Consider the following 14,893-nt stretch of genomic DNA (forward strand, 5'->3'; position numbering starts at 1 on the left):
TTCTTCAAACTCTTGTAACAGTGTCAGTTGTCCTCCTCCAGTTAAATTAACTAACAGCTATTAAACCATTAAATGCTCCAACTTTATCTATCTTACTGGCCTTACTGGCATCCTCTGCTTCTACCCCACTGCTTATAGTGAGAGAATGAACTCTATTTAAGCCTTCTTGGGCTGTCCTCCACATTTTCAGGGAGGAGCCCTCTGTGTTTGGTGCTTCAATCACTGGTTTGGTTGGCTTTTTGCTTGCACCATGATGTGTTCAACGTTGCTTGGATTCAAAAAGTGAGACAAGTACTTGTGAAATGTCAGCCTCCAAGTGCAGACAGCTCAGCACAATACAGCAGCCTTGCCTTTCTAAAACAACAGTTGACTACAATGAGAGAAGGATTCCGTGACATGTAAGTCAGGACATGACCATATCAACAATATTTACTAGTTATGATATTTGCTCTCTTAAGCTCTGCCCTTCTTGTGTAAAAATAAGTACAACCCTTAAAGAACCTTTTTTCACAGCTATAACATCTCCCAAAGGAAGGACTGAGGTAGCTCTGCCTCCCAGTGCAGAAACTCTCTCCTTCTTTGCCTGCTCACCTTTAGCCTGTTTTGACAAAGCAGGATTTGTACAACTCTGATGTGCTTGTGTCTGTTTTTCTACCTATGCCCCAGCCACTTTTGAACCCACCAAATAATCCATGTGAATAGTGGCAGATAGTCAAAGACACATCAAGTGTGCTACATTTCAACATGGAGACAGACCAGGCAGTAGGCAGATGCCAGTGACATAACTCTGCTCTCATGAAAAAGGTTTGGTTGATGAGTTCACCCCTTCACAGGTATCAAGAAATCCATTGCAAGGCATCAAGCTCAGATATATGTGTCCATAATGAAGTAAGTCTCATTCCACCTAACTGCTAGCACAATTCCTGCTTTTTGGAAGAGCCAGTTTTATCACACATGATACTTTTTATACCATACTCGCCACTCTTCAAGATTTCCTTTGTTCCCTATAGTCCTGATCAGCTCACAGTCTATTTACAGATGAATTACATCTCCTTCTGTCTTTGTTAAAGACCTGTATCTGAAAACAGTTAATCAAAAGAGAACACTGAGAAAAAAAGATAGGAAATAAGAGGAAATAACCTTATTATAGGAAATAGCTTATCAATAGCCTAAAAGGTCTTTGAATTTAATTAGGGGTAACAGCCCTTTCAGAATTAGTCATAATAATGACAACTCCTTATATTAGCAAAGTAAACTTTAAATTACTTTTCTAAAGACTGCCACAGTCATTCACAGAAGAAGATAAAGTCCATAAAAACAAAGCAGTACAAACTGTGCAAGTAATTGCATTAACTTTTCCTGGCAATATTCATCTAGAACTGAAAACCTTACAGCTTCAGAGATCAGGTTGTACCAGCAAACCAAGAGATACCTGGGGTGTTTAAATAGGTAAAGTTAGAGAAAGTGCTGCACTGATGATGAGCTTGTGCTCTGAGTCAGCCCTGGTAAAAATGACATTCATATCTAATAAAGTACATCATTCATCCCACTAATGAATTGAGCAACTTCATTTGCAGGAGATCAAAGGCCAACTATTTAAAGGTACTCAGATACTTCAGGAGGCATACAGAAATCTAATGAGATTCAGGAATTCAGACACCTTGAGAACACTGGTCCCATGCCTTTTGCACCACGGAAGCAGTCAATAGCCTATTAAGCAAATATTCCCATACAGACTACTTTAATATAATTAATTCAGGTGCAATCATGGCTCTTCTAGCCTTTCTCCAATTCAAGAGCAAGGGGATTTGCAATGGCTGAAACGGGGCTAATAATCAGCATTTTCAAGTGCATAATCTGCTAATGGCATGTATTATTAAAAGCACAGAAGAAACAATAATACTCATTACGGTGAAAGAAGATTTACAATATCATTCATACACAAATGGGTGTATGGAAAATATGAACTCTCTAAACAATACTTGGAAAGGTTCTTGGCAGGAAAAGATTTACCCCTCTGCAACTCTCTGCACTCTTTAGTCAACTAAGAGCAAAATGCTGGTTAAGCAAGCAAGGGAGTTGTGAACTGTAGCAGTTTTTTAACACTTGTGTAAATGATAAGAAACCGAACAAGGAATGGAATCACCCATTTGAAAATGGCAAAGACCAGCCCTGGTAAGCAATGGAAGAAAAGCCACCAAGGCTATTCCCACCCTGCAGACCTGCAATGGCTCACAACACGTAAGAAATAGCTTTTCTGGTTCCTGTGTCTTCATGCTGTTGCAGGCACAACTGAGCAGTAACCAAGAATGTCATGGCAATGTATGTTTAGTGCTGGACAGAAGCTGATTATTCATTGAGGTAATTGTGGTGAGCTGTTAAAGATCAGGCTGAGATTTCTGGGTGAAACTTCAAACTACACCACCCCTGTGTGCTTCAGGAGTTTGAAGTTAGAAAGGCTGAGCCCTTCCTGTACTAAGTAATGCAATCTCAATGCTATATAAAGTTTGTGGAATATGAACAATTCTGATGAGAGCATTAGAGAGGCTCAGAACACGCAAAGGCACTAAACTGTAAAACATAAACTAAACCTAAAACATAAAGAGAAAAGGTTTTGCTCTCTCAGCTGAATACCATGGAAATTAGGCTATCCAATTTCAATTTCTGACAGTGTTTGTCCATCTAGGATTTTTTTTCCATTGTTCTTCAATGGACAAGAAATCCAACCCACTAAATAAGAAAACCCCCAATAAATCTATCTCCTGCCCCTTGAAACACCCATACTTCTTGTGAGCAACCAAAAAGGAACAGAAAGCCAAAATCTGCAGTGATTAGATGAGGATTCAGTTGGAATCCCCCAGGTGAGTGGAGTGCTTGAAAACTTTTCCTAGGGTTGGGAAAGGGAAAGAGAAGTAGAAGAATTTACTCTCCTTAGTTACAGATAACATTTGTAAAACCATTACCAAGGATGAACTGATTCATAGCATCTAAAGCACCTATATGAAAGCTAGTGATTGGTTTTATACAGTGGTAGCCCCAAATGGCAGTTAAAATATTACTGCTTGTGATTTCCCTGGTTATCACTACAAAGTCACATCACTTGCCAGTCCCTATGCTAAGAACAGCAACTATTCAGAGTGAATCAAAGAGCTACAAGACTAGTGGGCAGATGCACAGCCTGATGGAGCATCCCAAGCCATTCCTGCTGCAGTGGAAAGCACAGTGCCAAACCACAGCTCTGCCCCCAACATTCCCACTCCAAAGGATGAGATCTACAGCACCAGCTTGAGAAGGTTGCTATTACTCTCCCCCAAAGCAAAACCAGCTAAGTCATTCCTGCAGTCTTCACTTATGGTTTGCCAATTCACACTTTCTTTCACTACTTAAAGGCTACAAGTGTTTGTAAATGTTTCTACAAGAGATAAGAGTGAGGGTGTCTTGGCTTAGCTCTGGTTTTACCAGAGGTAAGCAAACCCCAGGGACAGAAAACCACTGCTATTGTAAGGATGGCAAAACACTTAGTTGGACAAAGTCCAGAGAAGCTGTGAGATCTCCATCCTTGGAGACATTCAAAATGGGACTGGACAAGACCCTGATAACCTGTTTTAACTTGTTTGGAGCAGCAGATTGAACTGGAGACTCCAGAGCTCCCTTCTCATTTAAACTGCTCCATGATTTCAACAGGAAGAGCGCACATTCCCAAATGTCTGCGCTACCTCCTGTGTGGCATTTCCATTTCCATGGAATTTCGGCTTTTCATTAGGCTCAGCTGAAACACACCCACCATTCTGTCACAGCACAGACTCCACTTCCAGCCTCACACCGGTTTCTCCATCATGTTTTCCTTAAGGTTATTTCATGTGGGCTGAACTCTCCATCCAGCCTTGAACTCAAGATTAACAGGTTTTGTCAGAACAAGCTGACTGCCTGCTAAAATTCTGTTACAAAGTGTCTTCCAGGTGAGAGTTCTGTGCACAGATACCTAAAATTAGGGTAAAACCTAGAAATGTTAACTTTGCTAGAACTCATCAGCCCTTTTGTAGCTATATTCCTAAACCAAGCCAAAACAAAAGGTAAAATCCTAACATCTTCTTTCACAAACACATCTGGATAAAGGATGTTTCATGCACTTCTGTGTTCTAGAGGGCAACACTGTTAAAAATAGCAGTGGAAAACAGAAGAGCAACTGACTTCATCTAGCAACTTGTGCAAAGCATTTGACACTGTCCCACACAACATCCTTGTCTCTACATTGAAGACACATGAATTTGACAGATGGATCACTCAGTGGATAAGAAACTGGTTGGATGGTCACACTCAAGGCTCGATGGCTCAATGTCCAAGTGGAGATGGGTAACAACTTGTGTCCAGTGGGGATCTGTGCTGGGACCACTCCTGTTCTACATCTTTGTTAGCAACATGGAGAGTGGGATTGATGTGCCCTCAGCGAGATGACACCAAGCTGTGTGATTTGGTTGATACGCTGGAGGGAAGGAATACCATCCAGAGGGACCTTGACACACTTGTGAGGTGGCCAGTGCCACCTCATGTAGTTCAACCAAGCCAAGTGCAAGGTCCTACACCTGAGTCAGGGCAATCCCAGGCACAGCTACAGGTTGGGCAGAGAAGAGATTCAGAGCAGCCTGAGGAGAAGGACTTGGGGGTGTTGGTTGATGAGAAACTGAACATGAGCTACCTCAGTGTGTGCTCACAGCCCAGGAACCTGCTGTGTGCTGGGCTGCATCAAAAGCAGTGTGAGCAGCAGGTCAAGGGAGGTGATCCTGCCCCTCTGCTCTGCTCTCCTGAGACCCCACTTGCAGCCCTGTGTGCAGCTCTGGTGTCCTCAACGCAAGAGGGATGTGGACCTCCTCCAGCAAGTCCAGAGGAGGCCATAAAGATGAGAAGCATAATGTAGAGTTCAAAAACTAGAGGGGGGAGGGCAAAAAAAAACCCACCAAAAAAAGCCTAAATGTGAGATCAGAGTCCTCCAGGCTACATTACCGTGAACAGATTTCACACTGTTATTATTTTTTCCTGGTTACCATTAAAATTACACTGCAACCAACCCAGCTGTGTGCTATTTTTAGAGATCAAATCATTATAAAGACATTTATGCTACAGGCAGCAATAATGACAATTTTTCCCTTTCCTGTTCAAGCCAATTAAGCAAGAAGAACATTATAATAACTTTTTCCTTTGTTTCCCATTCTCCTTGGTGCTACAGGATAGCTTATTTCCATTAAGGCCACAAGTAGTCTGTCAAAAGAGAACAGACATTATAGTGCACTGTAAACACCCTAAACACTGGTATTTTTACATTGAACTTTCAATTTAGTAAAGACATTTCACATTAATTCCATCACTGACTGGACTTTTCCTCTTTCAGCATGCTTGGGAGGAAAACCAAAGGGATTCATGTGCAGTGGGGTTGAGGGAGCAATGGCAAAAGATGAGAAAATAGGAGACAAAGCTTTGCAGCATCTTCCACACCAAGTTACTACATTCAGGCTACAAGCTTATGTGGAGGTATTGCAAAGTTTAATTGAGATGAAAGCATCCCTTGGTGTCATCACATGAGCTACCACAGAATAGAGAGCAAATTTACACTCAGCTCAGGGAAACTGAGGCCATCCTTGGCATTGCCTTTAAGGACATGTGTTATGAGACCAAAGCATAACAACAAGTCTGCCAGTTGGAAATAAACTGTGATACCAGGAGCACTGTAGTGTGCTACCAGTCAGCAATATAGGAACTGACAGCAGACCTGGCTCTGATGACTTCTAGATATCGATCCTGTGAAGCGGACTCATCACCCTTAAATTTAGTAATCTACAAAGTTAGGTGTCTACTTTAAGCCAGCTGTCCAGACTCTCTTGATAACTGAAGGGAAAAGACAGGTATCTCCTGAAGGCAATTTACCCTAATCTGTGATAGAACTGCTAGAACTGCCTGTTTCTCTCCACTGAACTAAAGACAGAAATCAGAAGAGTAACTTAGTCTAGACACCTAACTTTTGGATGACTGGAACAAATCCAACCCTCTTTCTCTATTTGCCAAATCACCAGGCACTACCCTGTGTGAATAAAGTATAACTGTAAGCATTCCTTGGACTTGAAACTTGCTTTAAATCCCATATAATATTAGGAACAATAGCTTCCTTCCAAACCAGCCTATTTCTCAGCATTGGTGTAATGAGCCTGAGCTCTACTCTATGGAGCCAAGCAGATGCCTATAGCACTGGCTAACCTGAAGCTATATTACAGCAGTAAATCAAAGCAGCAGAAGTTCTTCATTATCCTGCTCAAAGCATGAAGTAAGAATTTTGTCATGAATGGCAAATCTCACCCATCAATCATGTAACAAAGTGCTATATTTCACACACATACAGGGGAGTAGCAATGAGGGGAAAACAGGTGGTGACACCTACTTGTCCAAGAGTGCACTCCATGCCACCAAGAAAGTCTGCTTCCTTCAGCCCATTGTGGTTGCTGCTGATGTCATGGACTTCAAACCGCAACCGCTGCACCTCTTCGAAATAGAAGTCCACTGTGAACAGCTTGGAGAAGACGGGATTTATACAGGTCCGGATCACTTCTGTCCTGTCAACCTGCCAAATGGAAAAGAGATCATGAGTGGTTTCTCTGTGTACTAGTGATGGACACCAATGAGCTCCTCAAATACAGTGCTTTCATTTACCAGGGTTGACAGCTATGACTGTGGCTGCAGATACTGCAGTTCCTTGTGGGGCTGGCCACATGCACCGGGTGAGGCCAGCTCCCCTTCTAGCAAGTCTGTGGCAGATACAGGCCACGGTCTGCTGCCTTCTCTGCAGGGTGAGCAATGGCCACCCCCTTGGTTGGGTTTACTAGATCAGTCCGGTGGCAGAGTTAGGAGTGAGGCAAAATGACTGTCATGTGCTAGACTAGTAACTGAGGAATTAGTTATAGCATAACCACAGAATTTACACGTCCAGCAGTAGCCATCCATCACTGCAGCAGAGCGATATGATTTCATAAAACTAAGTGGAAAAGTAAGCAAAACCCCCAGTAATTACTCATTTTGGACAACTTGGGTGATTAAGGAGTGAAGAACTGTATCACAGCTAACAACTTTTCTTAAAAAGATATCATTTTTCCCACCTCGCTACATTGCATTACAGGAATCTGATGGATTATACGCTGCTTACCACTACTTCCGAGCCTTACAACTGCTGAAGAAACACCATGAAATCTGTCTTGCTGCTTCTTCAGGAAAGTTCTCATAGAGTACTTCCTAGTTCTCCTAAAATGTAGTACTTGGGTCCCTATTTTTGAAGAAGGCCTTTGCTACTTTTCATTATGATGCATTTGATTGGTGACACTTTAAGCAACGAAGCAACATCCTTTTTTTCCACTCTCTTTGCTCTGGCACTGGCAAAAACCCATAATATTTCTGTAAGATTAAAGGAACTGATCCTGAAATGAAGCAGGACTTGGGCACATCCGTCACTAGACAGGAGGTGGCTGGTGTGCCACGCAATAGACAAATTAAATTGCTCAGAGGAAGAGTGATGAGATCCTTTGTCCGATTCCTGATCAGGAACATCTGCTGTGCAAAAAATGACAGCCTCTTGCTTCGCTTTGCAGAGTTTATAATGCATTAGCCTTGCTAGTTATCGGCAAGGACACAGAGAGTCAAGCAAATCAAAAGCAAGGGGGGAAAATGTGCAGTTTTTGGTAGCACAGATTTATTTTAGCGCTCATCAAAGTTGTCAGATTGGCAGCTCTAACAGCTGAAATCCATTAGCTAATCATCAAACAGATGTTAACCAGTCCTTGACTAGATGCAAACCAGTGCTACCATTGTCATCTTCCCACAGAGCTGTGTCAATGTGCTCTGACTGTGCCAAGATGAGACCACCACAAAAAGGAAAGTGGCCTTACTTACAAATTCAATTCTTCATACCTTTGCTCAGACTAACTAAAAATGATGGGTCTGATAACAACGATGCAAAGCATAACAACGTGAGAAAGAATACCAGCTACCTTCATTCAGGTGCTTAGCCTGTCTCAAAAATGTTTTGATCCCCACTTGCTATCAATCAGTGTGACCTGATATCACCATTACTGCTACAAAATAACACATTCCTTGTGTCAGACAACCAGTCATTTCAATGGGACGTCCCTGAGATCTTGTCTACATGGAAAGTGATTTGATGCACTTGCTGCAGAGCGGTCATCTCATAAAATAGCTCATCAGCAGATCCAAGAATCAAAACATTTAAAGGATCAGTGTTAAATCTTTCTTCATAGCCACAGCAATCTCCTAAACCCATTCCTCGTAATTTAATGGTGTCACTGTAATTGCTTAACTGGTATGGCAGATGTCCTCAGGAAGTAACTGAAGTTTCCCTGTTATCAGTTCTCATTTCTACTTTGCTGGTGGAATGTGTGTTTCTCCACTGTGAAATGCAGCAAGATTTACCCTTGTGCTCAACACAGGTTAAGTACATGACTGGTCAGGAAGTGAAGTGCCTAGTTTGCTTTGTCAGCGTATTTCACAATTACCCTACTCTTTAGCTACAAAATCTGGCAGGTCCTCAGCATGGGAAGCCTGGCTCCATTCCCTCTCTTCGACTCATGACAAAGAAGCAGTGGTGAACAGAGAGCAGTTCAATAAACCCACTACCTCTCATGGGATGCTGTAGGTTAAAGATGCTATATAAACACAAGCTATAATCTCTGTTTGACTTCTGCCACTTACTAGAGGCTGTCCTTTCTTAAGTATTCCTGCTCTTGTCTTCAATTGCAAAGCCTCCCTCATCCCTTTAGAAATACCAGAAAACGTTAATGAAAACCAGTGAGAACACTATTGCTAGGTGCAGTTTCATGCTGATAAACATCAAGGAGGACATGATCAACAGTGATGCAGGCAATTACAAAACCCAAAAAGCTGACTTGTTTTTGACTACAACTTATTCTAATACTTGCTGGACCTGTTTCATTGCAAGGAAACTCCCACGTCATGTTCCATGATAACCTGAAACACGGATCCATACAGGATGTCAACCTCATGCCATATGTCCTTAATCCCTCTGTCACCCAAAATCAGTAACAGCACTTGCACGGATGAAGGAGGCTCAAATGCATAAAGAAAACACAGTTCACTTTGCCTAGGTTCATCAACTAAACATTCAGAAAGCTAGAACTTCTCAGCCTGGATGCTCTCCAAAGCACAATGAACACCACCAGCAACCACATTAAATCTCCATTACTTTTGCAGAAGAGAGCTTTTAAATCCAACAACAGCATGCTATAAGTAAGTGGAACTTGCACTTTTGGTCTTGTTACATGAAACTATTGGGCAGCCTAATTCTGAAGGCAGGTAGATTTCCCAACGTGGGTCATACCCACAGCTTTAGGACTTCAGCCATCTGTTACTTTAACAGAACAAGGAATTTCTTCAATTTATTAAAGGAGAATGAATTTTCAAAGCAAACAGTTGACAGCTACATGCACCTTTGGGCTGTGTCAACAGTTAAAACTGACCTTAAAAAGAGCCTCAGCTGGCACCATGATCCGAACATCTGCTTCATGGTACAGCTTTACCCACACTTTCCCTTCAAGGACAATTTATACAGACAAAGGGACTTGCATCTTCACCTCTCGGGATGGACTCACGCTGCTTTCCCTCTTCATCTCTGTGGCCCCTGTCACTCCACAGAAGGAGGCACCCTGCTGAGCAGCCAGGATTACTTGGCAGGCCCATCTGGATGCAGCCACCCTGTGAGCTTCCCCTTGGGGAAGTATGAATGACATACAAACACCAAAGTAGGGCTCTGCAGTGTAAAGCGCCATCTCAACAGCAGGAATTAAAGTACAGAGAAGAAAAGGACCGCTTGCTTTGGGCCTTCTGAATTCTCTCAATCAAACCTGGAGGAAGCTGGAAGCTCGGTCTGAAAGTTGTTTTCTTCCTGTACTGCTCACTGTGGATGGACAGGGAGCAGAAATATTCACTTGCTTTCCTGTGGACCCGCTATCACTCCTGAAGCAAACTCATCTTTGCTGTCAGAAAGCATCAAATTAAAGGAATCTCAAAAGATAGATGGACAAATGCTAAAATTCGAGATTCTTAAGCTATTTGCTGCACATTTCTCTGTGAGCTACTGAAAAGCAGTGAGCTTTGCAGAACTGTGATGCACACGGTCATTTCAGTGAGGAAACAAGCCTAGCTGAAATTTCACCGACAAAGAAGTAATTCAATGGTCAAAGTCCTGGCTGTGGATCTCCTCTCTCTCTTCAACTGCTAGGTGAAAAGTGAAGTTGAAGGAAAAGAGTGAGCCTCAGGAGGACTCTTTTTCTTCTATCAGAACTAGACAAAGTGTAAGCTGTTGCATATACCAGGATGAATAAGGATTAGGTAGAAGCTTACTGTCACCTTACCAGGCTTTCAGGTGATTAGAAACACAGCTTTCTCAGCATGCCCTTGGGAATGAAGGAAACAGAATTATCTACAGGACCTGAAGCTCTGCACCTCAAGGCTACACTTTAGCACAGGTCAGCTGTGTGGAGAACTTGGTGTCCCACACAAACAACCTATCTGCTCCCCACTGTGTTTCCAGCAAACACATAACTAGCACAAAAGCAACGCGTTTTCACTGGTTGTGACTTGACATCTTTGAGGTGCTAAGAGTGAAAGAGCCATGGAGAATTCACTCTCTTTTCATCAAAGGGACAATGCTTCAGGGGAAATTCTTATCAGGCTCATGAATTAGCATGGCCAATGTCAATGCTGCTATAGCTGTCCCATGAACACAGGAAAACCCTTGGTCTACAGAACTGTGGTCTGAAAACTTTGACTGGTTCTGTATTCCCTGAAGTGTTTCAGAAAATAAACCCAAAACAACTGTTGAGAAGCCAGAAACATGCAAATCCCATTAAACTGGGGGTTGGAACGGGATGATCTTAAGGTCCTTTCCAACTCAGACTATGCTATGAATGTATGAAATGGTGCCACTCTTCAGCCCTAAGCATGCTTTTTGTGGCTGTTAGACTTGTAGCAAGTTCTTAGACCAACACACTAAGCCACACTTCCCTATACATTTTACAGGACAACAAGGGGAAACCAACTAGCTGTATTTTCAGTGACAGCCATTATTCAATGCTGTTTAAATGGAGAAGAATCACATTTGTCAGCTGAGATGACAAAATGCACATTTTGAAGGGGTAGCATTATTTTTAGGTCATCTGAATTTTAACAAGACTGAAAATTGCCATGATAGAGTCCAGTCCATGAAGATCTGATACCAAACACAAAGCAATTTGTACTTCGCTTGGGAGCTCCTAAGGAAGTCAGTAATAATCTTTATTATTATTCTTATTAACAGTGTTTTCATACCATCACAGATCTATCAACAAATGAAAAGTCATTGCAAACGTTGCCATAATTTACAGCCCTTACTTGCAGTTTGATGTTTCGATACAGTGAAAAGAAACCAGCAGGTCTCTGACTCTTTTTAGGCTGTAGAGCCCAAAGCCAAGCACAATCTTGCCCAGGTCAGCAAAAACGTTAATGTGAACAGTCTGGAAATTACCTGCAAGTTGTTTCTTTTATTTATGTATCTACATCTATCTATCTATCTATCTATCTATCTATCTATCTATCTATCTATCAATATAGATATAGATATATTAGATAGCTTGTAAACCTCCAACTCACAGCCATGAAGACCTGCTTTCAAGCACTGGGAAAACTAATACATAGAAACAGCCCCTACCCCAAGGGGCTCCAGTCTAAACAACTGGAATTACAGTAAAGCAAGCATTATTATTTCTCAATTGAAAAGGTCTTCATTAAGAAAGCCCTTTTCTCTTTTTGGGGCAATTACTTTTACTTTCTCAGTTACTTTTCATTGCTCTGAAGCAGGAAACAGATAATTTATACTATATACTATATATAAACTCCCAGAATCATCAGGGTTGGAAGGTACCTTTGGAGATCATCTAGACCAACCCCCTGCCAAGGCAGGATGTTCTTTGAGAAGCTCCTGGATGGACTTTGCCTTATATATTAAAAGCTCCTAAAAGGAGAGAGAAGTATGACTGTTGATGGGTATTTGCATGCAGTTTATCTCATCCACTCAAACCCAAAATATTATACAGTTATAACAGCCACTGCACAGATGGACACTCGATACTTGCACTTGAGGACCTTGCCAGACTGCCAGGCACTGATTTCAAAGTCTCACCTGAGAAACCTCAAGCTCTTACTGTTAGAAAAGCAGCAAAAAACCCCGTGGGTGTAATACAGACAGGCAAATAACAGTCATGTTATTCAGGAGCCAAACAGGGAGGTCATTTCAACTGGGATGGGAGTGATGCTCAGTTCCCAGTATGAAGAAAGAAGGACCTAAACTGGTTTTGAACCCTTGTGTGGAGGAATACCCAGTTTTAGGGAACAAAAGACATCATTGGGGAAGATAAAACAGAACTTCCTAGAGCTTTAGGACCATTTTGTTGTCAAGATCAACCTCCTAGGTAAGTCTAGGTTGCATAAAGATAATGGAATGTACAAAGTATCCCTCCCATTCAAAGTCATTTAGGAAAGATCAAATATGAGAGAAAAAAGGCAAGTACTCAACATGCATTAACGCACAGTCACACCATCCCTCAATGCACCAGATACCTGCTTTTAGTTTACTCTCCTCTGGAAAGAAACATAATTTCCTTCAAATAGCTCTGGGAGTTAGAGGGCACTGAAATTGATGCCATGAAACCCACATCTTTTGGGTTGGAGTGATGATTTTTAGTCACTTTACAGACTGCAATGAAAGCAAACAGATTAAAACTGATACTTTCTCAAAAAACTTCCATGTAATCTTCTTGGATCTCTAATTGCTTTCCTAATAACATTGCTGATGGGAATCTATCTGCATTTGTCAGTGCTGGGAGTCCTGCCACAGTTCTGTGGCAGTTTTAGATGGATGACATTGACACAATCTGGGTAATTTCTGACCCACTACTTCCTATCATGAAAAAGCATGCAAAATATTCAAAACAACATATGAAAGATTCGATATCAACATGTTGGTATTAATGATAATTAATTTGCATTCACATATTGATGTACATTAGTAAAACAGGTTTTTTTAATTAAATCACATTTAAATACTTTTTCCTTTTTTTTACAGAAGACTAAAAGGCTAATTTGCCCTAGTGGCAAACTTCCAACTATCTAATACATACACACCCAGTAAAAACTAATATACACCATCTACTATACACATACCCAGTAAAAAACTACACCTAGCACGTGGTTTAACACAAGGGATGAGTCCTACTTGTTGTGTCTCTCTAAGTTCAGAGACGGTCAGGCATTTTCCAGGGAAGCAGTGTGTTGCTGGAGCAGAAGCTCAGGGTGAACAAGTATGGAGGCTTTGATGAAACTTCTGCCTGGCTGGGTTTGGAAATAACCCAGCTGCATCTTCTGGACATCAGAGGTTCAGGCCAAGGTCTCTGCTTTGTCTGATTCAGAGCAGAAATCCAGCTTGCGTTCTGCAAACACATCCCTGGCTCACACTGTGCCCGTGTACACTGAATGGTATTGCTCACATCACATCCCTGTATCGTATTCTGGTATGAGCCTTAACAATGTAAAACTGGCACCTATAGCAACTTCGGTATTAAAGAGTCCTCTTCTGAGCTAGTCAGCACATTGTGACCCAGCCATAAATGACACAGAGGGACTCTACAGAAACCACTCAGTGGCAGGAGACACCCATGTGCTCTGCTCCCTGCATATTTAACAAGCGCTCAGAAAACATCGACACAAGCGGATAATGACCTGCATCAGCTCATGCATAAGGTGCTGTAACCCACCCAGATGTGATTACACTGGTATAATTAAAAAGAGAATGCATTTTTTCTCTGAAAACGAATGCTACCTCAAATCCGAGACCTGAAGCCTAGATGCTAAATCTCCCTTTATATCCCTAACACAGCCCAGATGTTCAAAGGCTATGATGATCACCATTTATTATTCCTAAACCTTCATTTGATGTTGAGAGCTTCAATTCAATCTTAATTTACATGTCTCTGAGGACACTGGCTTTTTGCAGAGAGCAAGAATGGTCCTTTAAGTGGCCACAATAACATTCACATATCGTACCACTTAGCTCCACTCCACTAGCCACAAACGCTAGCAAGCAGTGCAGTGCTTGGGAGCAGTCTGAAGTCAGAGCAGGCAGCCATCTGAAAGCTCTTCAGCCACAAATACACCGTTTCCCCCCAGATTAGACAGTGAGCCTTAGGAATGCACTGATGGGGTTTCTGTTTATTGTTATTTGGGTTGCTCGGTTTTAGCCTGCTTGGAAGAAGAAACAGTCTTCCTTGTTTTTGTGCAAGGGGCAGTTTTTTATCAAGGTATACATCAATTACCTGACTGCTTTTCCACATATTGATGGTATTTTAATGTCCCCTGATCAGTTAGAATTTCTTTTCTTCAAAAGGAAACTCTGGATTGAATATTCTTTCAATTCACAATGCAATGCATGACCTTGCCTGTGCAACAGCAATGAAAAACACATTATTGGGGTTTGGAATATGATTGAAAATGCAACAAGTAACTGAAGGTTGCTTCTCTCAAATGCCATTGCTTGGGAATCCCTAGTTCATTACCAGAATCACAGAATGCTTTGGGCTGGAAAGGACCTTAAGCACATCCAGATCCAACCCCCTCCCATGGCCAGGGACACCTCACACTAAACCATACCACCTGAGCCCCGTTCAACTTGGCCTTGAACACTGCCAGGGATGTGGCTTCTCTGAGCATCCTGTCCCAGCGCCTCAGCACCCTCACAGGGAAGAACTTCTGCCTTGAACTTCCCCTGTTTCAGTTTGAACCCCTCACCCCTTGT

At 42.0% G+C, this 14,893-nt stretch overlaps 1 protein-coding gene across 1 annotated transcript in view; it reads right to left on the reverse strand.

Annotated features, from left to right (window-relative positions):
- Positions 1 to 14,893, reverse strand: part of CPNE4 (copine 4) — a 206,018-nt gene that overhangs the window by 94,077 nt on the left and 97,048 nt on the right. Inside the window, exon 3 of the mRNA XM_034062179.1 lies at positions 6,428 to 6,607. Within this exon, the coding sequence (XP_033918070.1) occupies positions 6,428 to 6,607 (180 nt within the window). The remainder of the gene's footprint in view (positions 1 to 6,427; positions 6,608 to 14,893) is intronic.

Source organism: Melopsittacus undulatus, chromosome 1 (genome assembly GCF_012275295.1).
Source record: "Melopsittacus undulatus isolate bMelUnd1 chromosome 1, bMelUnd1.mat.Z, whole genome shotgun sequence".
Lineage (NCBI taxonomy): Eukaryota > Metazoa > Chordata > Aves > Psittaciformes > Psittaculidae > Melopsittacus > Melopsittacus undulatus.